At 39.2% G+C, this 23,707-nt stretch overlaps 1 protein-coding gene across 1 annotated transcript in view; it reads right to left on the bottom strand.

Annotated features, from left to right (window-relative positions):
* The window catches only part of LOC134393371 (sodium/hydrogen exchanger 10-like), a 55,908-nt gene that overhangs the window by 18,478 nt on the left and 13,723 nt on the right, over window positions 1-23,707 (bottom strand). The window contains exons 9-21 of the mRNA XM_063118399.1: window positions 20,671-20,848; window positions 19,279-19,360; window positions 18,638-18,804; window positions 17,014-17,154; window positions 13,626-13,723; window positions 12,280-12,399; window positions 9,930-10,125; window positions 8,773-8,961; window positions 8,004-8,153; window positions 6,576-6,627; window positions 3,866-4,014; window positions 2,003-2,128; window positions 538-636 (exon numbers count right to left, since the gene is read on the bottom strand). Coding sequence (XP_062974469.1) covers window positions 538-636; window positions 2,003-2,128; window positions 3,866-4,014; window positions 6,576-6,627; window positions 8,004-8,153; window positions 8,773-8,961; window positions 9,930-10,125; window positions 12,280-12,399; window positions 13,626-13,723; window positions 17,014-17,154; window positions 18,638-18,804; window positions 19,279-19,360; window positions 20,671-20,848 — 1,747 coding nt within the window. The remainder of the gene's footprint in view (window positions 1-537; window positions 637-2,002; window positions 2,129-3,865; window positions 4,015-6,575; window positions 6,628-8,003; window positions 8,154-8,772; window positions 8,962-9,929; window positions 10,126-12,279; window positions 12,400-13,625; window positions 13,724-17,013; window positions 17,155-18,637; window positions 18,805-19,278; window positions 19,361-20,670; window positions 20,849-23,707) is intronic.

The following is a 23,707-nucleotide window of genomic DNA, read 5'->3' as shown; positions in this document are numbered from 1 at the left end:
GACTAGTTGACGGATGCTGGGAGTGGTAGAACTTTTTTCTAAATATTCATAGGACTGCACCCTAAATGTGCAGAAGCATTTAATTAGAAATTCCTCCATTTTCTTGTTGGTGACCAACCTAAGGGCACCAACCTTAATATGGGATGAGGGGACAGGACAGGGGATGAAAGGAAAATCCCATTCATTGAAATCTAACAACCTGAAGATTTAAACCTGTGTGAAATTTCTACCATGAAGAAAATGGGACATGTCCAACCCATTTTACCACAGAGCGTATTTGCAGGTCAATGAAATGGTTATCACGGTGACAAAAGGGGATTCTTTCTGTTACAATTACCTAAGGACAAAAACATTCCAATAAAATCCAGAAATTTTTAGTCCAATAAAAAATGTCTGTCAATAAAGAAAAGTCTGCTGAAGGAATGACATTGAAATTACAAGCTAGCTGTGTTTCATATAACTTCACCATTTTAAGTCATTTTCCTTTCTTCTTTGCCAGTTATATTCTCAGGTATTTGGTCTATAAAGATAGCTTACCTTAATCATTCCTGATACAATTAAATGGATTCCTTGTGGCAATTCACCTTCATCAAATATGATATCTCCATAATCATAATAAAGAATTTTTGCTTTTTTCTGAAAATAGAAAATACATGTAGAGCATATAGAAAGCATTACAGAGCATAGAGTATACAGTTCATTCTTGAGTATACACAGACAAAAAGGGGTAAATATTTTAATATTTGTTAAAGGGTGCTTTGAAAGCTTACTTTTGAGAGGATGGCAAACGGAATTAAGGAATACTTACAGTACAATTTTGTAATTAGAAGACAGCATAGGAAAGTCTTGTACAGATAAATGGGGGAAAGCCATTGGGCAAGTAACATGCAAAGAATCCTAAAATATTTAAATTTAAAGAATTTAAATGTTTTAAATACATACATAAATGGAATAATATGTGAAAATCTATATTTACAATACACTGGGATTCGTTTAAGTAAGTGTGAAAGGGAGTAGTGTGAAGTAGGTTTTGTACATGAATGCTCTGGGGGAGATGACAAAATACAATGAATGACTGAAAGTATTTTCAGGTTATAAATTGTCAGATTTGTAGGAATACTATGTTACACACTAGGAGCAAAGATGGCTGTAGTCTTTAACTGGGGGAAAAGGAAACATAACAATTGAGAATGATAAGTATGAGGGATCTGACAATAATTAATTAACCAATAACGTGTGGATTCAGAAAGTCGGACCACAAACCAAAAGAATGTATACACCATTATTTGGTACATTTTAGAATTAACAAATTTAATTATAAAAAGCAGTCTATGCAAAGTTTACATTGATTTAAAAATTAAATAGAAATATCGGCATATTAATGACAGATGATAAAATCATGGACATATTTGAAAACTATATAAAAAAACTATTCTGTTGATGGGTCTAGGAAAATGAGAAATCCCTGACAATCTGCAAAACACAGATGGAATGGATTTTGCACAATCTATATATCCCTAGTTAGTGTACAAAATAGCACACTATATTCCTTTGAATCTATATGCATACTAGTCTTGTGTGTGCATTCTGATCACACTGCACAAATGCAGAAACCACAGATCAAAAACAGGGATTAATAATTGTGCAGAGTTCTGAAAGCACAGATGATATTCAAATGACATATTCAATGCACAAATACAAGGCAAGACAGTATCAGAGGCAGTAAGCCTATATACACCAGTTGCTTGGGGGAAACGCTGTTGCACCATGTCCTGCTTGTCGGTCCCTGATCCCTAGCTGGTCAGCCACTGTGTGAACAAGAGTGCTGGACTAGATGGACCCTTAGTGTGATCCAACATGGGTCTTCTTATGTTCTTAAGTGCACCTGGTGAATGAACGTAGCACACGGGATTCCTCTTCCCCATGGAGTGTTTCATCTACACACTTGGGCCTTGTGTGAATAGAACATATGATATTTTAAAGTACTGGAGTTAAACATTACCTGAATATATTCTATCTGGTTTTTGTCATTCTGTAGCCACATAACATTGCACAGAAGATCCTGTGCCGTGGGTGGTGCAATTGTAGGTGGAAGCGTTGCAAGCTGTTTTCTTTTAATTAGAATCATCTAAACAAGAAAAGTACTCTTATAGAGACAGTTAACATTTAAACTCAGATTAGCTTTACACTTAAATGACTTCATTAGGAAGTATCCGTTATTAAACTGTTTTTATGCACGTAAGACCATGCAAAATGTGTCCCTGTTGGCTGACTCTCCTTCGCCTAATCTAGTTGTCAGTTGGCCAGTGGGGTCAAATGTAGATGGCAGGGTGCATCTGATTCAATTAGTTACAAATAACAACACATTACTACAGTTAGATTAAGGAGAAAGCCTTGCTAGGCAGCTCTGTCAACTAATCTTATAAAAGAATACAGTACTTTAACGCTTATTACTCAAGATCTACCAGACCGATTTTGCTCATTTTTTGTTTTAAACTGAAGCTTGAGCAGTGTAGATGTGCAGACAATTTTGAAAGTTCAAAAAAGTTCAAAGCTCGAGTTTTAATAGCAATTAATTTCCTCTGTGTCAAACAGGCAAGACAGCTCCTGCACCAGCAGGATGGACAGCTCTGCTCAGTCAATCAGTGTGGCATGAAGGCAGGTTTTGAGGCACAGCCGCCCACTTAGGCTGTCACCACTGGAGTAGAGGGGGAAGGGGACTGATGGTATCCAATCAAGGCGTGAGAGGGAAAGGGAGGGGCCATGCCACATGCAATTTTTTGGGGGGGATGCATGAGCCACATTTGCATTATTCATGAGCCACTCTGTGGTGAGAGGACTGAGGGGCAAGAAAGTGGGAAAGGAGCAGGACTATTAGTGCCCATGGCGACATGGGCTTTACACTAATGTAACAAGAACACTGCGTTATGAGGCAGGGCACACTGGCCTATCTCACAGGGGGGCAGCCTGAAGGCTGCATACAGCCTGCCAAAGCCCTATCCATATCCCCTGTGCCATCAGCTGGGTGGCACAGAAAAGACCACTATTCCAGGGCATTGCTGTTCATCTCCTTATCCCATAAAAATCCTTATGCAGCTGAGAAAATTGTTTCCTGCTGCTAATAACAGCAGGGAAACAATGATTTGAATCAGAATTGCTGGGGAGAGGAGGAAATTAAACACACCCCACCCACAATCCCATTCCCTTATCTCAGTAAGCAGAAAGGAGAGGTTTAAACCTCCCCATTCCTTTGTACTGAGATATGAATGAGTTTGGTGAAGTGTGTGCATGTATGGACCCCGCTCCACAACCCAGCACTGCATGAAGCCCTGAGGGTGAAAAGATTACCCACTCCTGGGCAATAAGGATGCCTTATCTCTTCCTCCAACCAGGCTCAGTGTCAGCAGCTGAAATGGTCAGGCAAATGCCAGACATGTAGGCTCCAGAGCACGCCTCAGCAGCTGATCACTGGATTTTTATTTATTTATTTAAATGGCAAAGTCCCACTGCTGAATGGAGAAATGCCAGACCAGAAGTAGCAGCACTACCACCTTCTCACCCCAGCATGCCTCCGGCTCCTGCCCTCAACCTAACAACACGACATTAGAAGCCAAAGTCATTTGGAAGAAAGAAGATTGTTTCTACTACAGCTGCACTTCTTTTAATGCTGGGCTGACTTGAAAGGCAAAAATGAAGTCTTGCTGAACTCCAACTCCCATTGGCTATGCTAAATGTGGCTGATGGGAGTTAGAGTCTGACATCTGGAGGGTCACTGGTTCCCCACCCATTCTACAGTGACAAAACTACTATCTCTTAATATATGTGTAATAGTAAATATACAAATAGATTGATTTAAAAAAAATACCTTCTGCAGTTCAGCTCCTTCAGTTTTATCAACAATTCCTCCTGATATCATAACCCTAAGTGTTTCAGAAGCTGTATTCAGCACTGTTTGGACAGCCTGTTTAGTTTTCACCGCAGTGACAATATCTGGGTAATCACGCTGCATTAACCCTAAAACAAAATCATTTTTTTTTTCATGCAAGAAATGTTAAATGCCAATTCAACTGAAGGAAAATTGTTTAGAGTTAACTATTTACCATAGCGATCCCTTACATTATTTACTTAGGATGCAATCCTATACTTGATTAGACAGAAACAAAGCCCTAAAACTCCCAGCATGCCCCAGCAAGACATGTTGGGTGTTGTAGGACTTTTTTTTATGTCTAAACAGGCATAGGATTGTGTCCTTTGGCTATAAGTAACCTAAAGTCCTAAAAACTTGTCTGTTGATTTAAACTAATTGATTTATATATGTTTAAAGTTGACATTAGAAAAAGCTTCAATCTAACTTTTGCTTAGTGGAAAAGTAAACTGTATCAATATGCTATTAAAGCAAAATTTATTAATTACATGAGACTTAGGGAAGGACTACAAAACCACAATGGGTTTTTCTAAAACTGAAAGTTCTTAATTGATGTTTAGCAAAATAAGGCACACTTATTTACTATGTGGCTCACTTACTTAATTTTCTTTAAAATAAAAATTAAATGATTGAAGAAATACGTTGCAATTGTGTTGTTTTTCTTTTTAAAACGACAAGAACAAAATTTGCATCTTCAAAAATATTGTCTTTTGGATCTTTAGACTACTACTTCACAAGCCAAGCAAAACTCAGGAAAAAGTCTGATGTCACAGAAACACAGAGTTCCTTGGAAAGACTTAACTGAACCAGAACTTGACTAGGAGGAGGAATTATCTGGCAGTAGTAGTGAGTCTGATATTTCTGAAATAGATAATTCTGAAGACGAAAGTGTTTCAGAGTTGCCAGGTGCTTGTTTAGGGGTTGAGTTAATGCCTCCTTTGTTAAAAAAAAAGTGACCTGGTCCAAGTGACATTGCACAGTCTCAAGAAGAAAGTCCAATTCAGACAGTGCTAAAAAGTTATCCATCAATAAAATATGGCCAATCGTCGTGGAGACATTTCAACCCAGCATGGTACAAATGCTATTCTTGGTTAGAATACAGTGTAATACAAAATGCTGTGTTTTGCTTTGTTTGTGGCCATTTCTCTAGAAAAGATCCCTGTACTGCTGAAAATCCATTTACTCACAAAGAGTACAACTGGAAAAAAGCTACTGGATTGAAGCTGCATAACAGAAGTGCAGTCGACAAAGCCCCATGATATTCTGATTAACAAACTTAGGGTGACCATATGAAAAGGAGGAGAGGGCTCCTGTATCTTTAACAGTTGCATAGAAAAGGGAATTTCAGCAGGTGTCATTTGTATGCATATCGGACCTGGTGAAATTTCCTCTTCATCACAACAGTAAAAGCTGCAGGAGCTATACTATTACTGCAGCTATACTGTGACCAGATACAAAAGAGGTCAGGGCACCTGCAGCTTTAACTGTGGTGATGAAGAGGGAGTTTCACCAGGTTCTCCATACATACAAATGACACCTGCTGAAATTCCCTTTTCAATACAACTGTTAAAGACACAGGAGCCCTGTCCTCCTTTTCATATGGTCACCCTCACAAACTAGCTTAAAGTGGGCTAGATGAAAGAACAATTAGGTGGATTCACAGTTGACTACAGAATCGGACTCAAAGAGTGCTTATCTACGCAACCTTCTCAAACTGGGGGAGGTAACGAGTGAGGTACCGCAGGGCTCAGTCCTGGGCCCAGTGCTCTTCAACATTTTTATTAATGATTTGGACGAGGAGGTACAGGGAATGCTTATCAATTTGCAGATGACACAAAATTGGGTAGGATAGCTAATACCCTGGTTATAGTGTAAGATATACCGTTATTTTTCTCTGGAGACCTTAATATGTGGGGCACAGCCCGCCCACCTAGAAATGTACTTTGCCCCTGCTGTGCCCCCCCCCAATTTTTTTTTCTAGTGCCGCCACTGACTATTCCAAGGATTAATATGAGGATAACACATTTTTGTCTGTGTTTACCACAAAACCACAGTCTGTCATATAACCTAACATGGTTTGCACTTCCTTTAGTTTAGACCCTTTTGTCTGGAAAGTGAACTAATTGGGATATTGTCCAGGTATGAGTATGCTAAATGTTCTTCAACCTCAGATGAGTTATAAGTGTCATTTGGTTCAAAAGGGCCCTTAAATCAATTTACATCCGTAAAAATATTCTTTACAGTCTGCATGCAGCAGCTTATATAAAGAAGCATGAACTGAGAGCAAGCAAAATAGCCTCTACAGTGGTGGAGGTGGATGAGTTGTGTGACCACAGAGATGACCCACTGAAGTACCACAGTTACAGGTTAACAACCTGTTTTACTTCTTTGTGGTTTCTGTGCAGTCCCAAGTAGGGATGAGTAGTACACAAATTCACTGGGGGCTGACCAGGTGCATAGGAAGCTATGGAGTTCAGCAAGGCCTTCTGAACAACAACAACAACAACAACAATCATTTCAGCACTTTAAATCTTCCTCAGAATTTTGCAAAAGGTTCGGAAATTTGGACTAAATAAATGCACATTATTTCCATAGACGTACCAATTACAACACATCCATTTATAGGTATGATACCTGTTTAAATGCATACCTAACTCCTTCATAGCCTCTTGTTTGTTTTTTTCCATTATTTTATTTATTTCCTGTAACAAAAAGGGACATATGTCCTATGTTAAGCAAAACACATTTTTCTTTGCACTAACATTTTATTGCTATAAATCAGCAGCAGCCATTCTAACAGGCTGCAGAGCAGGGGGAGGGAAGAAATGCAGGAACATCCCATCCCTTGTGCTGAGAGTCTGGCTGCTTTGGGCCCCCGCTCGACTGTCACCAGCGGCAACTATCCCATCCGGCTCCCTGAACTGTTTCCAACTCAGCCGGCTGTTATAACAACTGGAACTTTATGAATTGGTGTCTGAGCTTTTCCCTCCCCCCTCTCTTGTCACCCCTTTTTTCCTCATGTGCCACTTTAAAATTATAAACCTGAGAGCAGGGACCACCTTATTCCTAATTTATATAAGCTTTTCTGGAAGCCTCTTTAGCTACAAGGTTAAAATGCTTTGAATACATAAATGAACATAATCGCCAATGAATAACTATACAATTACTGGTGATAATACAGATTTATTTATTTAAATTTCATTCTTGCCCCCATCCCAAAGGTTTATGGCAGTTCCAGTGCAAAACAAATCATATTTTCTAGTGCAGATATAAAACTTCACTATAGTTATGACAACCAGGAAATAGTGGGGGAGGGAAGTGGAAGAGATAAGCCTGCGGAATCCTGTGAGAATATCATCAGATGGGGGAAATCACAGTTCCCTACCATCACTTCTCCACCCCCGCTCCTGTCCCACATTATTTCTTTTCCTGCACACAGCAGGAAACAGCGGCACATTCCACTCCCCCCTCCGCAAAAAAAGTTGGATTAAAAGGGGTCCATTTTGTGACGGAAAAAAAGGAAAGGAGCAAGAGATGCGTGGAAGGTGGCATCTAAAGGATGCATGTGAAAAACAATGAGTGGACAGTAGTGAGCGTGAAATAAACGCTTGTCTGATGAACCCCTGAATCTCCTAACAGTTGCTAGTATTGTATCGGCACTGAATTTCTATCAGAGGAGCCATTTTCCCTTTAACTTTGGAAAAGGGCATATATGTGAAAGGTATTCATTTTCTTACTGCTGAGCAGTACATTATTTGGGCAATACTTCTGCTATGGTGAAGAAGGGCATCATCATGTGGAATGTACCTCTAATGTGGTTGCTTGGCTGAAACTGAACTGCTTTTTAGAGTTCCAGTTCCCTAGTTTTGGTCTTGTTACCTGTTGTTTTGAGATATAGCTAGCCCCAACCCTCTCCACTTGTACTCTGACTTTTTAAGCGTACAAAACAATATTTTTGTGATCCCATTGTACAGGGTCCTTCTCAAAACATATCCTTGACTTTTTAAAGAATATAAATGAAGTACTATGCCACAAATAATTTACTTTTCCCATTAAAATATAAGATTATTTTACTTACCAAATAAACTTTCTCATGGCCAGCAATCTGTCCAACTAAACATTTTATATCTTCTTCACCTTGAACATAACCTTTGGCAATATCATACCGGAATGTGAGCTGTCTGTTTATTTGTTTATCCAACAAGAAAATTGTTTTGGGTATCACAAGCTGAAATACATAACATATGTAAAATCATGGCTACTATATATAATTATATGCAGCAAAGTGAATGGCCACATTCGCTCACTGCTGATTCTGGGACGTTGAAAGCACTCTGCACATGGACTCTCTTCTATTTGGACTTTTGATTTCTAAGGACTGTGCCATGAAAAGTACTGTGAGGCTTTTCATAGAGTTGAACTCGCATTTGCTGTGGGCTGTGTGTGTTAACAACCGCTCAGAGCTCCATCACACCTACTTTTTTATCCAGTTTTATCCATGTTTTCCCCCTCCGTTTCCTTAGCGAGTCGAGCACTGGGCACTTTCATGTGTGTGCATTGTTGCGCTCTTTCAGCTCATTATCTTTTCACCTGTATCGCTACTACGCCGGCAAACTCTCCCACCCCACCTCCTACATTCTCCTTTCCCCTGCAGTTAATTGTTTATTGGAAAAAAAAACTCTTTATTTCTGTGTAAATACAATAGGCACTATATTTTTCACAATATTATTGAAGAAAAGCATTTCATTTAAAAAGAACTTTTTATATACTTTTGAAACATGAAAGATTAAGTTTTAAATTAGCACAACGTAACACACGTTGCTGAAAAATGAAAAATATCTTTTTACCTTCAAGAGCCGCAGAATTCTTAGAAGACGAAAAAACCTGAACATCTTGACAATATTAGTCATAGCGTATGTTGGAGTAAGCGATTTAAAGAGATTTACAACCATGACATCTATAATCCCCACTACTATGATTAGAATATCAAATTGATTCCAATGGTAATAGAAGTAGCTACTGCCCATTGCCATAGCCTGTTTAAAAAAAAAGTTGACGTTAAATATGTAGAAAACATTAATCTTTGGATAATAAACCTTGTACTTTAAAAATGCATTCAGACACCTATTTACAGTGCATATCTTGTTTAACCGTAGCGTAACCAACAACACATGAGTTTGCATCACAAGCCACAGTGCCCGGCAACCACAGCTTGCACATTCAAAATGGCAGCTGACATGCATCACAAGCCAACATGACATATTTAAACTACACTGGGCTGTGCTAATGGTGCAAACCCAGTCACTGACTTCGAGCACAACTTGTGTTGTCTGAACCTGAATGGCAAATAATAATAATTATTATTATTATTATTATTTTATTTCTTACCCACCTCTCTCTTTGGACTGAGGTGGGAAACAACATTAGTACAACAATACAGTATAAATCAGATACATAAAATTAATTAAAAAAGCTTATAAAACCAATACATCAAAATAACAATCAACACATCTTAAAAATTATTGGTTTAACATTCACTCTCAAATAACAATGGGTTGTTATTGGATTATTTGAAGGTTGTTTCCCCCTCAAACAAGCCACGCTGCCTGGGTTCAGACAACATAACAAACTGTGCCTAGGTGGGTAATTAGGCTAATGGCACCTGACATGCGCCACTGTTCTAAACTGGCTGCTGTGCAAACACTTCCGCAATGTTAATTATTGACATTTGTGCAGCCATGCAGAATGGAGATATGAACAATTGTAGTAACTTCATTTAAACCTTAAGGAGAATCAGATTATCTGAAGAAAAATAATTAACAGAAAAACTAAAAGGTGATACTAATTGAAGGAAAGTATTGTAGTTTCATATTACCAAAAAACTTAAGCTGCAATTTTGCACACTGTTGGCAAAATGAAATTCAAATTCCAGTTTGTAAAAATGTAAGTCAGTAATTAGCACTGCTATTAATATAAAAAATTCAATATTTTATGTAGTCACTACCTTCAGTAAAGCTTCCAATATATATAAACTCAGAAAATAGTAATTGCACATTTTTAGTTGTGGAAGATATGACGAATTAACACTTGGTATAAAGTGAAGAACAATCGGTATGCAGTTCAAACATGTTATCATGGTACTTATATATTCAAATTCCTCCATGAACACTATTTCGTGGGATAGCCTCAGCAACTTGTTTCTGTGGAGAGGAAAAAACATTTTGACTTCCAGTTAGTTGTCACTGAATTATTTAGAAAATCGGCAACACTAGAGGCAAGACTCCATCAACAACTGAAGATGCCAAGGAGATCATAGCTCATGGAACGAAACAGTGTGCAAGAGAGTCCTTCCTCTGCTATCCCTGGGTATTGCTCTTCTTGAGAAATGGGTGATCTCCATACATCACTGCACATGCACTCTGGGTCACTTACCTATTCTGCCCAAGGGGAAGGGCACAGAGTGGTAGGAAAGGAAGGGCAATTCAGATCTCCTGTGCTCCTTTTGGCCTCACCAATACTGATCTTCATGTTTCAATGATGTTTGGGGCTCAAGTTTGGGGGCAAAAGAAGTTTGGCCAATTATAGCACTCCACATCCTCTCTTACATGCATCACTATCATTACAACCACCTCAGCCCCATTACCCATGCTATTATTATTATTATTATTATTATTTATTTATTTATATAGCACCATCAATGTACATGGTGCTGTACATTTCTATGCTAGAAAGGGCATAGATGTGCCCATGGTGGCGGCGGTTGGGGGTGGGGGCACAGGCAACTCTCGTGCTCAGAACTGGTCTTTTAAACAGGTCAGAACTGAAAAGGCATGGAGAGTAGGAACAAAGGAGGTGGAGGAGACAAAGACGGAAGCAGTGGTTCTAACGCAGTGTATAGGGAAGAAAGCCCATGGGGCAGGGTGTGTGTGTCTCCTGTCTGAGATGGAAAACAGCCTGTTGTAATTCTGGAGCACACTACTGAGCTCATGAGAAGAAAAGGAGTCTTGAATTCTATACTGATCCCGTCCTGTATGCACAGACAAATCCCTAGTGATATGGGCTAGTGCCAAGAGATTTCTAAAATCAAGGCTCCCAGCAGACCGTCTCCTGTGCCAAGAAGGCTGCATTTCTTTCACCAGCCTTACAGCCCGAACTGAAAGTATCCAGAAATCCATCCAGGCTACAATACATGCCACCATGTGATCTGAAACTGTCAGCTGATCCCGAGGACCAATTTAGTCCCCCCCAGCTTGCTCAAAGCTCCATCCAATGAGCATTTTATTGCACGCTCATTACTGGGCACTCATGGAGTTTGCTCAGGTTGTCTGCATCCCGTGCGCCTTCTGCCCTTTCTGGCCTTCCTTGCACAACAACCCCTGGTTAAGTCCGATGTATTTTTAAACACGGAATTGCTGCTCTCTGCTGCTGTTTGCAGGAGAAGCAGCAGCATTAGAACAGAGGACTGAATGGGCCTCGTGCTCGTTGTGTACTTCCTCTTTTGAATGAGGAAGTAACTGACGAACAAAAACACGGGTGGAGAAGCGATGGAAGGGAGCGTATTCCCCCCCTCCGGTGTGATGGAGCTCTCAGTCTGAGTAACTTGCCCCACCAGTTGGGACCGTATCTGGTTAATCTGGTTAAGCCAGATTCCAGCTGGACATCAGGAAAAACTTCCTGACTGAGTACGACAATGGAATCAGTTACCTAGGGAGGTTGTGGGCTCTCCCACACTAGAGGCGTTCAAGAGGCAGCTGGACAACCATCTGTCAGGGATGCTTTAGGGTGGATTCCTGCATTGAGCAGGGGGTTGGACTCGATGGCCTTGTAGGCCCCTTCCAACTCTGCTATTCTATGATTCTATGAATCTTCTGCTCCCTTTCCCAAATGACTGCCTTTGGAATCAATCACTTGCTTGTCTTGTTCTTCCTGAACTTCAGTTCTTTATTTTGGAACTTGATCTCCTGCTATTGGCAGCTTCAGTCTCTTCAGATCTTTGCTTGGCATTTTGGGACTTAATCTCTGACTGACCAGGACTACATTTCTCACCTCTTGCCCAACCTGATTGACAGCTAGCTTTCCACAATCCTAGAAACTTGATTTGTTGGGGCCAAACCCCCAGACTTTGATAACATTTATTTATTTATTTATTTATTTATTTATTTATTTATTTATTTATTTATTACATTTTTATATCTCCCAATAGCCAAAGTTCTCTGGGCGGTTCACAAAAATTAAAACCACAAAGAGCATAAAACAATCAATAATCTAAAAACATTTTATTATTAATCCTATCATATGAGGCTGTATGTGTCATTTTCATTTTGAAAGCATGCTACCTTTTATTATATACTAACTTTGGTGGCTTAGATGTTTCATCTTTCACACTGTAAACCCAATCAGTCAGCAATTTCTTCATCATTACCAGTATTCCTTTGTTTTCCCAATATGTCTTTACTTCATGAATATTCATAAATCTAGAATATTTAAAATAACATATAACTGAAAATAGAAGCTAACACATGAATACAGTATGATAATCAAAACGATGATTACTAATATTTCACTTTTATGCTGAAGTTGCAAATAGCAAGGCAGCAGCTTTATAAAAAAATGTACCTGTTTATTCAGAAGTAAATTCAACGTTGTGTATTGATATCCTGATCTTTAATTAAACTTATCAAGGTGGCTTACAAAACTCCAAATTAAAAAAGAATATAAAAATACAAGAAAAATAAAACAGCAGGAAAGCAATTTAAAATCAGGTTGAATACTATGCTAAAACTTGTTTTTTAAAAAAGCCTAACAAAATAAAAAGATCTTTGCCTGGCAAATAGATAACAAGGCAGGTGCAAGACAAATGTCCTTAGAGAAAACATTCTGGGGAGGGGTGTGTGTGTGTCTACCTGATTGCCACTATTATTTACTTCACTGTTCTGTCTCACTGTGTTCTTTACAGTGTGTGGGTCTCTTAGCTTATGTGTCTGAGAATTTTTATTACACACACACACACATGAGTGACTTAGCATGCACAAGCACTTTACTGTTAATAATGTGCTATAAGACATATGATTATTAAAATCAGTATGAAATGTGCTGGTGAACTACATGATGCCTTTGGGAGAGAGGCACAGCTGGTGCTAGCACAGTCCATACTCAGCTGAGTAGTGCCCTCCTGCCAGGAGCAGTTTGGAGTATAAAGGGTCTACTATATCTGCACATTTTATCCACTTCTGTTAAAAAGTAAAGAAGTTATAGCAAATTTTTAGATTAACAATTATAGGCAATGGGAGGCATAAAGCTTCGGATTCGGTCCTGAGTCAAAGCAGGTGGCCTCCAGATCTGAGTCGAATCAAGCTGTTTTCTGAATCACCAAAGCATGAGCAGAACTGAGTCTTGTGGTTGGTGCACAGCTCTAGTTATAACCATAATTTACGAAATCCTGGGTTGGATCCAACTACGTCCATCCACTAGTGGAATTTATATTATTTATTTACCGCATTTCTATACCGCTCAATAGTCTAAGCTCTATAGATTTCCTGCTCCACTGCAGCCCCTGTGTGTTGAGACCCCATCTGGAGTAGATTTGGGGAACAACAGGGAGCTGCCAGTGGGGAGAGAGGACAGGGAACTGTGCAATTTTTCATTTATTTTTAAATCAACGTTCAGATATATTTTTCTTTGATCAAAATGAAATACTTACTTTCCTTCAATATCAACATAGCTTTCTGCTGCACCTATTAATGTTTGGGCAGCATCTTGGTTCAGCATTCCACTGTTGTATTGCTTCTGGTAACTGGCCTATATTTTGACAAATAGAGTATTTGCTGAATAAATCAGAAGATAGAACCACTGATTTCTTTATATGTACCCACATAACATACCTATGCAATAGCCTCTTCACAAGCACACACACTTATCCTTTGATTACTCACTGCTGAATCAGCCAACTGATTCAGTTCATCCTTTTTAATTAAAAAGTTAAACAAACCTTTGGACTTAAAACATGCTAAACCCAAGTCCCAAACTAGATAGAACGGTGGGAGGTGGCAGACCTTAGTTGTTTAAAATCTATAAAGTGCAAGTGCAGGCAGTTTTTAGAGCAAATGGGGTGCAGATAATTAGCAGATAATTAAACCCTCCCTCTGTTCTCAGCCTCTCTTCCCAGGCACGTTTTCCTTTAAATCTCCAGAATCATAAATTAGCTTGGCTGGGAGATGAGCACTGGCTGAGGTGAGGCTACTGAGGAGTAAACCGTGCAGGGATAGGGTGGGGGTAGTCAACTCCCCTCAAAGAAAGACAGGTTGCTTACCTGCCCACTTACAATGTACTCATCATGAGTAAAGGCCTCATTGTGACCAGGGTATGAGAAAGGATATGTGTCAGTGCGCTTTATGAGCTTTGGCAATCCTTCAGTCACATCTCTAATCTGTCCTCCAGGGAAACAGCATACTTGGTGAGTCCATGGGTCTAAATCCCATGCAGCAGTGAGTGCTCACTGTTGCACAGGGTCCCCTGTAATTCTTCCTCTGTAGGCTGTCCTCCAGTAGCTGAAAGTGGTTACATAGCTCTAGTGTTTCCACTGGTGCGGAGTGTCTTCTAATTCTTCTCCTCCTAACTGTCACCATTTTCCAGGGATTTTCTGCATTGGCTTTCCTCACCTCAGTGTTCTCCACTTCTGCCCTTCCATCTCTTGTACTTCTTGTTGCTGTTGCAGTTCATAGAATCATAGTCTCATAGAATAGCAGAGTTGGAAGGGGCCTACAAGGCCATCGAGTCCAACCCCCTGCTCAATGCAGGAATCCACCCTAAAGCATCCCCGACAGATGCTTGTCCAGCTGCCTCTTGAAGGCCTCTAGTGTGGGAGAGCCCACAATCTCCCTAGGTAACTGATTCCATTGTCGCACTGCTCTAACAGTCAGGACGTTTTTCCTGATGTCCAGCTGGAATCTGGCTTCCTTTAACTTGAGCCCATTATTCCATGTCCTGCACTCTGGGAGGATCGAGAAGAGATCCTGGCCCTCCTCTGTGTGACAACCTCTTAAGTATTTGAAGAGTGCTATCATGTCTCCCCTCAATCTTCTCTTCTCCAGGCTAAACATGCCCAGTTCTTTCAGTCTCTCTTCATAGGGCTTTGTTTCCAGACCCCTGATCATCCTGGTTGTCCTCCTCTGAACACGCTCCAGCTTGTCTGCGTCCTTCTTGAATTGTGGAGCCCAGAACTGGACGCAATACTCTAGATGAGGCCTAACCAGGGCCGAAGCCTAACCAGGGCTGAATAGAGAGGAACCAGTACCTCACGTGATTTGGAAGCTATACTTCTATTAATGCAGCCCAAAATAGCATTGGCCTTTCTTGCAGCCATATCGCACTGTTGGCTCATATTCAGCTCGCGATCTACAACAATTCCAAGATCCTTCTCGTTTGTAGTATTGCTGAGCCAAGTATCCCCCATCTTGTAACTGTGCCTTTGGTTTCTATTTCCTAAATGTAGAACTTGGCATTTATCCCTATTAAATTTTATCCTGTTGTTTTCAGCCCAGCACTCCAGCCTATCAAGATCACTTTGCAGTTTGTTTCTGTCTTCCAGGGTATTAGCTATCCCACCCAATTTTGTGTCATCTGCAAATTTGATCAGCGTTCCCTGCACATCCTCGTCCAAATCATTAATAAAAATGTTGAAGAGCACAGGGCCCAGGACTGAGCCCTGCGGTACCAGTTCCACCGTTCTGTCTAAGAACTCTTCACATTCTTTTATTCCTTGGAGGGTGGATACCCACTGCTCAAGTACTCTCACTTTTTCTTCCAACAGTGTAACCAGCTTGCACTAGTTGTTGGTGTATACCATGTTGATCTCAGGCAGGAACACAAACATTGCACACACTTTGCAGGTCACTACCACTGGAGACTCATTTCCATCCATTATATGCTATAGAGGAAGAAAAGAAGCCGGTCAGTCAAAGTCCAACTTCTCTGCTGCTTGCTGCTCACTTCCCAGAATTCCTCAAGAGTATGCAAATGATCCTACCACCTAAGATCCCAGGTCGCCATCTTCAACCAGTTAGTCAAAGTCCAACTTCACTGCTGCTCGTGGTGACTTCTGCTCACTTCCCAGAATTCCTCAGGAGTATGCAAATTATCCTCGCTGCTTCAGTTCCCAGCCTCAGTCCTAGGCAGGGAGGTCTGCTGGAACGTTTCCTTATACCAGCTGTTACCCTGATTATGTTGCCTCTGACTTTCTAGCCCTCCCTGTAGCGGACTTCCTGTAAGGAGATCCTGGATCACCTTGTGACTTCATGTTTGGACCCTTTCTTGCTTGGTACTATAGTCTTTGCTTGAACCTTGCTGGCCTTGACATTGGATTGCCTGTTGACCTCACATTTATACCTATCCATGCCTAGTGCTGTGCTCTTTGTTAGAATCCTGTTGGCTTTGATTGCCTATGACAGAAGAGACCACAAAAAACCACCACAGCATGCTGCATCTGCACTTGGGACCACACAATATTCCATACATACACAAGATAGGATAGCCTTGCATTAGCAATGCCATATCTGTCAGCCCTGCTGTTGTTTGCCATTCTTTTTCTTTAAATAGCCATCTGAGGTGAGGGGAAATGTAGTAGATTTTTTATTTTTTAAAAATGGCTGCTATCCCCAGTTTTGTCACAGTAGTTCCTAGCACCAAATAGACTTTTATATTCAGAGAACAGAAGGGAAATGTTAAAAGATTTTCAGTGCACCCTACAACAGAGTAACGTCTAAGAGGATTCATGTTTATAACCTAACATTAGAACAAATCCTCAGATTCACAATGAAGTTATTTCTAGGATTAAAAAGATAGTAATAAAGGACACATAAAGAAAAGGCTCTCTCCTTCTTAATTATGGGGTAAATAAATTCTAATTCTTTTTAATAGCTGTCTTATACACCTGAGAGAACATATTTTCAATTCATAGTTAAGTATACATCTCAAGATTCAAGGGTTCTCAAGAGTTAGGATTTTTCTCCTTTGAAGCATCATCATGATGCTCAATCATGTAAAGTACTGAAATTAGAACAATAAAAGGCCAAGAGGAAAAAAATACGAACTATTTGTGCAGTCAAGAGACGTAACCTGGCTTCTTCCATTATGTCAGCAATCTGTTGAGAACTTCTCTCAAATGTAATATCAGTATTACAGTCTGGACATCTAAGTGTTTTGATCAGTTGATTAACTTCTTCTGAATCTAACTGCAGAAGGAAAGAAGAAAAACAAAAAGTAGAAAATCTAAAATCAAACCAATAATGGTATTATGCCAGGCTGATCAAAACTAAAATCTGTCACATGAAGGGGCCAGCATAGCATTTATAAGCAAGACCTGCAGAGGTGGTGTTAGGCTTTCCCAGCTATGTCTGTCACTTTACTTACATGCATTTGCTTACATGGAACAGTATTTGCCATTTTAATGTCCATTCCGCCAGTTTGGAGAGATCCTTTTAGAGCTCTTTGCTTCCCCAAGATATTTGGTGCCTAAAGCACAGCCCCATCCACCACAAAGATCAATCCTTCAAAATGTCTTGCTGTACCATTCAGATGCTAATTCCTGCCTTCATTTATCTCCTCATGGTGTCACCTGAAGCAAGTTGCTTCTTCTTGCTACATGGCAGGACCAGCCTGTTTAAATCACATTGATTGCAATATGAAAATTAATGAAAAGGGCTTAAATTTGTCTGGGTTTTGCACTATGTTACAAAAGCAGTATGCTAATGACACCCAAGTCTACCTCTCCTTTCCAACATGTTCCGAGAGGCAGCTTCCCTCTAGTGCTGGAAGAGGAATCCTGTTCTGATCTCAATCACTAAGAGCTTGGCTTTCTCTAGTGCTGGAAGAACATTCTCAGCGTTCTCCAGTTCCCATGACTAGTGCAGCCATTTCCAAAGTTCACTTCTTCTGAACCCAAATGTCTACATTACGCTGCTGTCAATCTGGTTTATCAGAATTATTTTTCATAGGAATAAGCATTTTCTGGTCCCTATCAAGCCCTAAATTTACTATTTTCACCCATTAATCATTTATCGTTGCTGGCAGATCATTTATAAGAAAACTAGCAAAAGGAGCTGGCTTTGCATGGGTTAGAATTGCTCTTAGTTTGATACAATAAATAAAACTTAAAGCAAACTTACACAGCTATCAGAGTTGAACACACTGTGCCTGCCTTGTCTCCTCCCCGCTTTATATTGTGAATATCAACAAAACAGAACAGAAGATACATCATGAAAAAGAAAAGGCGGGCACATTACATATATAGGAATATTGTCATTTTCCAACATGTGTACCGTTCTATGTCACTGACAACTGTGTGATGCTACAAATATACAAAACGGATGCTCTCTTCAGTGCTAAAAGGACATTTTGTAAATTTAGTTGATCTAAAATGCTAAACAAAACTCATAATACTGCCTCCTATGTCTTTCTTGCTGAGTTATTCTAGTCTATAATTTTTATTCATTATTAAGAAGTCATATTGAGTTGGGTATCTGATAACAAAATGTGAGATGGTAGAAGACTTAGATAATTAAGTGTCATATCAAGTTGCCTCCACAAAATCATAGACCTAATAGATGAAATCTAGGTCATCTATACTGCATTTGGTAGGAGCAAAATTGTGAATGACATTTTGCTTTCTGCGTTTTCTAAATTATATTATTTCTTTAACAGTAACATAATACTCACTTTATAAGGATAATCAATTTTAATTGCTTCTTCAGCCATTGCCCAATTTGCATCAGCCAAAAATCTGTCAAGCTTCAACATTGAAAAGGTGTTGGCCTCCATTTGTCTGATGCGTTGAACAGCATTATGCATTGCCATACGCTTCGGAAGAGTAATATTACAAAGACCTGTAGAATCCAAAAAATAATTAATTGGTCGTTATGAGATGTGTAAGGGAGCAGAAATGGTCTATGAGAGCTGGGTGGTTTTTTTCATTTGAAGGGTGGGGTATAGATACACACATAACAACGATTCCAGTCTGACGCATGAATGGCAGACTGTCCCTGCCCCACACATGAATTAGGAAGGAAGAATGGGGGAATTAAAGAGCATGTGTCTCTGACAAATGAACATATTATACCTGCACCAAGAAAACGAGACAGCAAAATTATATTTTGGGATGAACTAGCAACTCTTTATTAATTTTCAGAAAAACAAATTTCATCATCCTATCAACATTGACTATATTTTTGATTGACATCAACTACTTCATGGTTCTTCAGTGTACTATATCAAGGTATAAATATGATGCATTCATATTTTTTTTATGCATTCATTTTCTAAAAAAAGAAAGAAAAGAAAATGTATATTAAATATATTACCTAACGTCATAACCAGCTTTTTCACAGTGGTGGAATTAATAATCAAGGTTAACAAAGATGCTGTCCCAGCATGCAATAATATCTGAAACACAAAAGATTTGGGCAATTACCGTCATTATCCTCATCACCAGTAAAAGCAGCAGTATAACCTCATCATCGCCCCACTCTCCACAGCTCCAATCGACACTGCCGCTAAAAAGAATTAGGACTTGCAGATTATCCAGCAGCCGCAGAAGTGGCCACTGGCGGACCATGAAATAGTAGCAGCAGTTGGCTCAGAAACAGTAAAATTGAAAGCCTGGTAAGTGGACAGTTAACATCACTGCCTCTTTTTTGCTCTCCACTGCAGCCAAGAGAAAGAGCCAAGAAACTGCAGACTAATCAGCTGCCCCAGAGTTGAAATTATACAGAGGGAGGGATAGTTTCCTATGCAGTGGCTGTAGAACGTTTAAAGGCCAATGGTTAGAGCAGAATACCCTTTTCAGTCGAAAACGTGTTTTCTTATTTATTTTTTAAAAAAACCTTATGTTACTGTGTGTGGATTCTTTCTTGTTGTTAGTCCACCTTGGAGGTCTGTCATCAGGCAGAAAGAAAGGAAATGCTTTAAATGAACAAACAGACATTTTGAAGTGGTTTCATGAGAGTTCCATACTTGACTACTTGGTAGCAAGGCAGCAACTACTCTCCCTAAGTCACAAAAGGCACTGCAATAGATCTAGTTCTGTCATACCAGCAATACCAGGAGCACTATCTAATAGGTGCTTATTGCATTCCCTCATTCACATTAGATATAGCATCTAGTATAGTACAAACTAGATGTGGTGGGAAGGAGGCTGCATTTTTTCCTATCAACAAAACACTGGGGTTTGAATTCTGGGAAATGAGATTTTGCAATAGACCACAAACTGCGGGGGAGAAAGTGTGCAGCAATGTTAAGTCATCATACAGGCTGTCTGAGGCTCAATCGTAAGCAATAATATGTATTTTTAACATTAGCTTTCAATATCTTTGTAAACCGCCCAGAAAGATTGGGGCAGTATATAAATGTAGATAATAATAATAATAATAATAATAATAATAATAATAATAATATATTTTTCAATATAAATGTGATCTTAGTTTTAAGGTTCAAATTAAGCAATTTTTCAATTACTAAGAAATGCCATGCTGGATCAGACTGAGGGTCCATCTAGTCCAGCACTCTGTTCACACATATGCTATGTATTCCTTTACTAAATCAGTGTTATACTTACATTCTTATATGTATGTATAGAAATGTGACAATGTGACTTCAAAATAACATATCTTTCTATACAGATTTTCAAGCAGGTTTCTAGCACAAATTAATCATAGGTTTTGATAATACTTTCCAAAATACTGTTCTATATTTACCATGGTCTTAATATAGACCTCCGCCTGAGTTACACTTTCTGTTTGGCTAATTCCAAGTGCCATGTTCAAAGTGAAAGTTCCCCTCATTCCGCTCCAGACAATAATAGCTCCCCAACGCCAATTAAATCCATAACCGAGACGACTCAAAAAAGGGCTCAACGCCAAAATAACTAAAGCCCTGTGTGAATAAAGTAAAGATTAGCAAAAATGCCTTTTAAATATTGAGCAAGCTCTGGCATGGGCTGGTCCATGAAGTCACGAAGAGTCGGAAACGACTGAACGAATAAACAACAAATTACAACATAAGCAAGAGTTTAAAAGACACCCTTATTAGACAACAGATCCAAATTAATTATACCTTGAATAAGGCAAAAATAGCAGTTGTTATTCAAATATTTGAATAATAAATATTTGTGAACCGCCCAGGGAGCTCCGGCTATTGGGCGGTATAAAAATGCAATAAATAAATAAATAAATAAATAAAACAAAGCTCCTCTTTTTTCATGACCTCTAGTAGTGTTGCTGAAACTGCCGGAATACATGGGGAACTACGTATGAACTGCCATGAAGAGCTGACTCTACCTACTTCTATTTCAAACAGGAACCATGCTACTATACTATAAGAACATGAGTTAGCCAAATATTCTATATATGCCTTTTCCCAAAAATTATCCTGCAAATTGTAGTACACTCTTGTGTTGTCTGAGATCATCCTGATTTGTTTTGGAATACGCTGTACTTTGCAGTATGTGTTTGTTTATTTTTAATAAATAGCAGGCATGGCAGAGGGTGGGGTGGCTAAATCATATTGAGGGCAGGAGGCAAACAGCTCCAGTGGGAATATAGTCAGAAAGCCTCCCCATTGTTTTCAATATGGAAAGAGAATTCCCACCTTAAATCTGGGGTATTTTTACATTATCCTGGGTGTTAAACCTATGAAAATAAACTAAATGCAAATTCTAGGTGTTATATGCCATTTGAAAATAATTTCAATATTTCAATATTTATTTATTCACTTATTTATTTCATTTCTATACCATCCAATAGGTGGTTTGCAACAATTCATAAAAAACACACAGTAACATTACAACGTACAACTTTTGATCCTCTTATCTTCCAAATCTTTTATCCAAAAGCCCTTGGCAAGTTATTTTCACCAGATGTGACTATTTAAACATGTTACAAGATAAGATGATGAAGAAGTGATATGTGTGGCTGAAACATCAGCTGTATCTCCTATATATTAATAGCAAACTCATTGGGATGGAAATACCCATGGTCACCCTCTTGAATGACTTACACTAGCGAATAAATAGGGGAGATCCAACCCTATTGGTTCTCCTGGACTTCTCCGTGGCTTTTGATAGCATCAACCATGCCATTCTTCTGGACCATTTATCTGGGCTAGGATTGGGAGTCATGGTGTTAAGATGGTCCCAGTCCCAGGGAATGGTCTTAAAAATTAGTGCTGGGGGAATTCCACCCCATGGCAATGGGTCTATTGTTTGCCACAAGGTTCCAACTTTCCCCAGAGCCAACCAAAAATAACAAAGCAGTTTCTACATATATCAAGAAGCTCCCCAAGTACAAAGAACTATATACGTAAGTTTATAAATCAAAGCGTGCCAAGGGTAGAGAATAGGCCAACGCAGACTGATACACTTACTGGAGGAGGCACTTCGTTGCAAGTCCCACTTATACTTCAGTGTATATATTTCCGAATTGTCCAGTTCGACAGACCATATTGGGCTTTAATGCCTATCTCAGTCCTTTAAACATGTGGACCAATCATTTAAGTGATGAAGAGCATGGCTAAAACTGATGCCACTTTGTAAAGATTGCCTTCCTATATCTTTATATTGATATCTCTTTCTATATAGAGATTGTCCTATATCTGTATCTCTGGATTCCTTCGAGATTTTATTATATTAAGTGGTATAGAAGTGTTAGAAATAAATATATAAATAAATGTTATTAAAGTATCTTAAAAATTCACATAACTATATAGGCGTTAAAACTCCAAATCAGACCATGTACTCAGGATAAGTGCATATCCCTCTTCTAAGTTATACAGAGAGGCAGGTGGATAGAACATCAGGCTCCTGTTGGCCTTTTTCCTCCTTACCACAGGACATCTAATACCAGTTCCTCTATGGCAGAGAATCCAGGAGGGGGATGGAGGCAAAGTGAGAAGATCCAATGCTTACTTATGCTCCACTTGGGCTAGTTTTGTTTTAAATGTATGGTTTAATGTAGCCATTGCATTTTATAAATGTCTGCAGACTCCAGTCAAAAAACAGTATATAAGTCTACAAATAAATATATAGCCTTCCTTTGTATTGATTATTGTATTTGCCCAATTTCAGACTTCTGGAGATGTTCATTCTTTTTTTAGTTTGGAAATATGTAAATTTGAACAGAATTGACATGAATTATGAATGTAAAAAAATCCTCTGCTTTGACTTTTACTAAGGGAATAAGTTTACTTTAAAAATATCAAGTTCCAACCTACATTACACCTGATCCAAACCACCCTTTATATTTAGAACATTATTTTACGTTAAGAAATGACAATGTGTAAATTCTAGCATTTTTGATTTGTAAAGTATTCAGCAACACATATTACTAGTTCCATCGGTGTCTTTATCAGGTATTGGGCCCCGGTAGCGGTGTATAGGGGCTGGCACCTTCTAAAGGCTGACAGTTTTGAAGATGCTGCAAAGTTTGTAAGATTTTTAAATAGCCAAGCTTTCTGCTCTTTAAGAAGTAACTAGCACATCTTCTGACTGCCTCCTACAAATTCAATCTCCGTGAGAGATTAGGTAGATGGTTAGGCTGATGGGACTCAGTGCAAAGACTAATATGTACAATCTGTGCACAAAATGTTGGCCATATGGACATAGAAGTATCCACAATGCCTTTTCTGAAGTATCCACAATGCCTTTTCTGCAAATATTAGAATGCTTAAGAGGTTCACAAGTGAGAAAATCCACATCCCTAGTTAGAATCAAAATTGGGCTCAGCCAATCAAGCTACT

Source organism: Elgaria multicarinata, chromosome 2 (assembly GCF_023053635.1).
Source record: "Elgaria multicarinata webbii isolate HBS135686 ecotype San Diego chromosome 2, rElgMul1.1.pri, whole genome shotgun sequence".
Taxonomy (NCBI): domain Eukaryota; kingdom Metazoa; phylum Chordata; class Lepidosauria; order Squamata; family Anguidae; genus Elgaria; species Elgaria multicarinata.
Note: the sequence above shows the minus strand (reverse complement) of the source record. Positions and strands in the feature narration are given on the sequence as shown.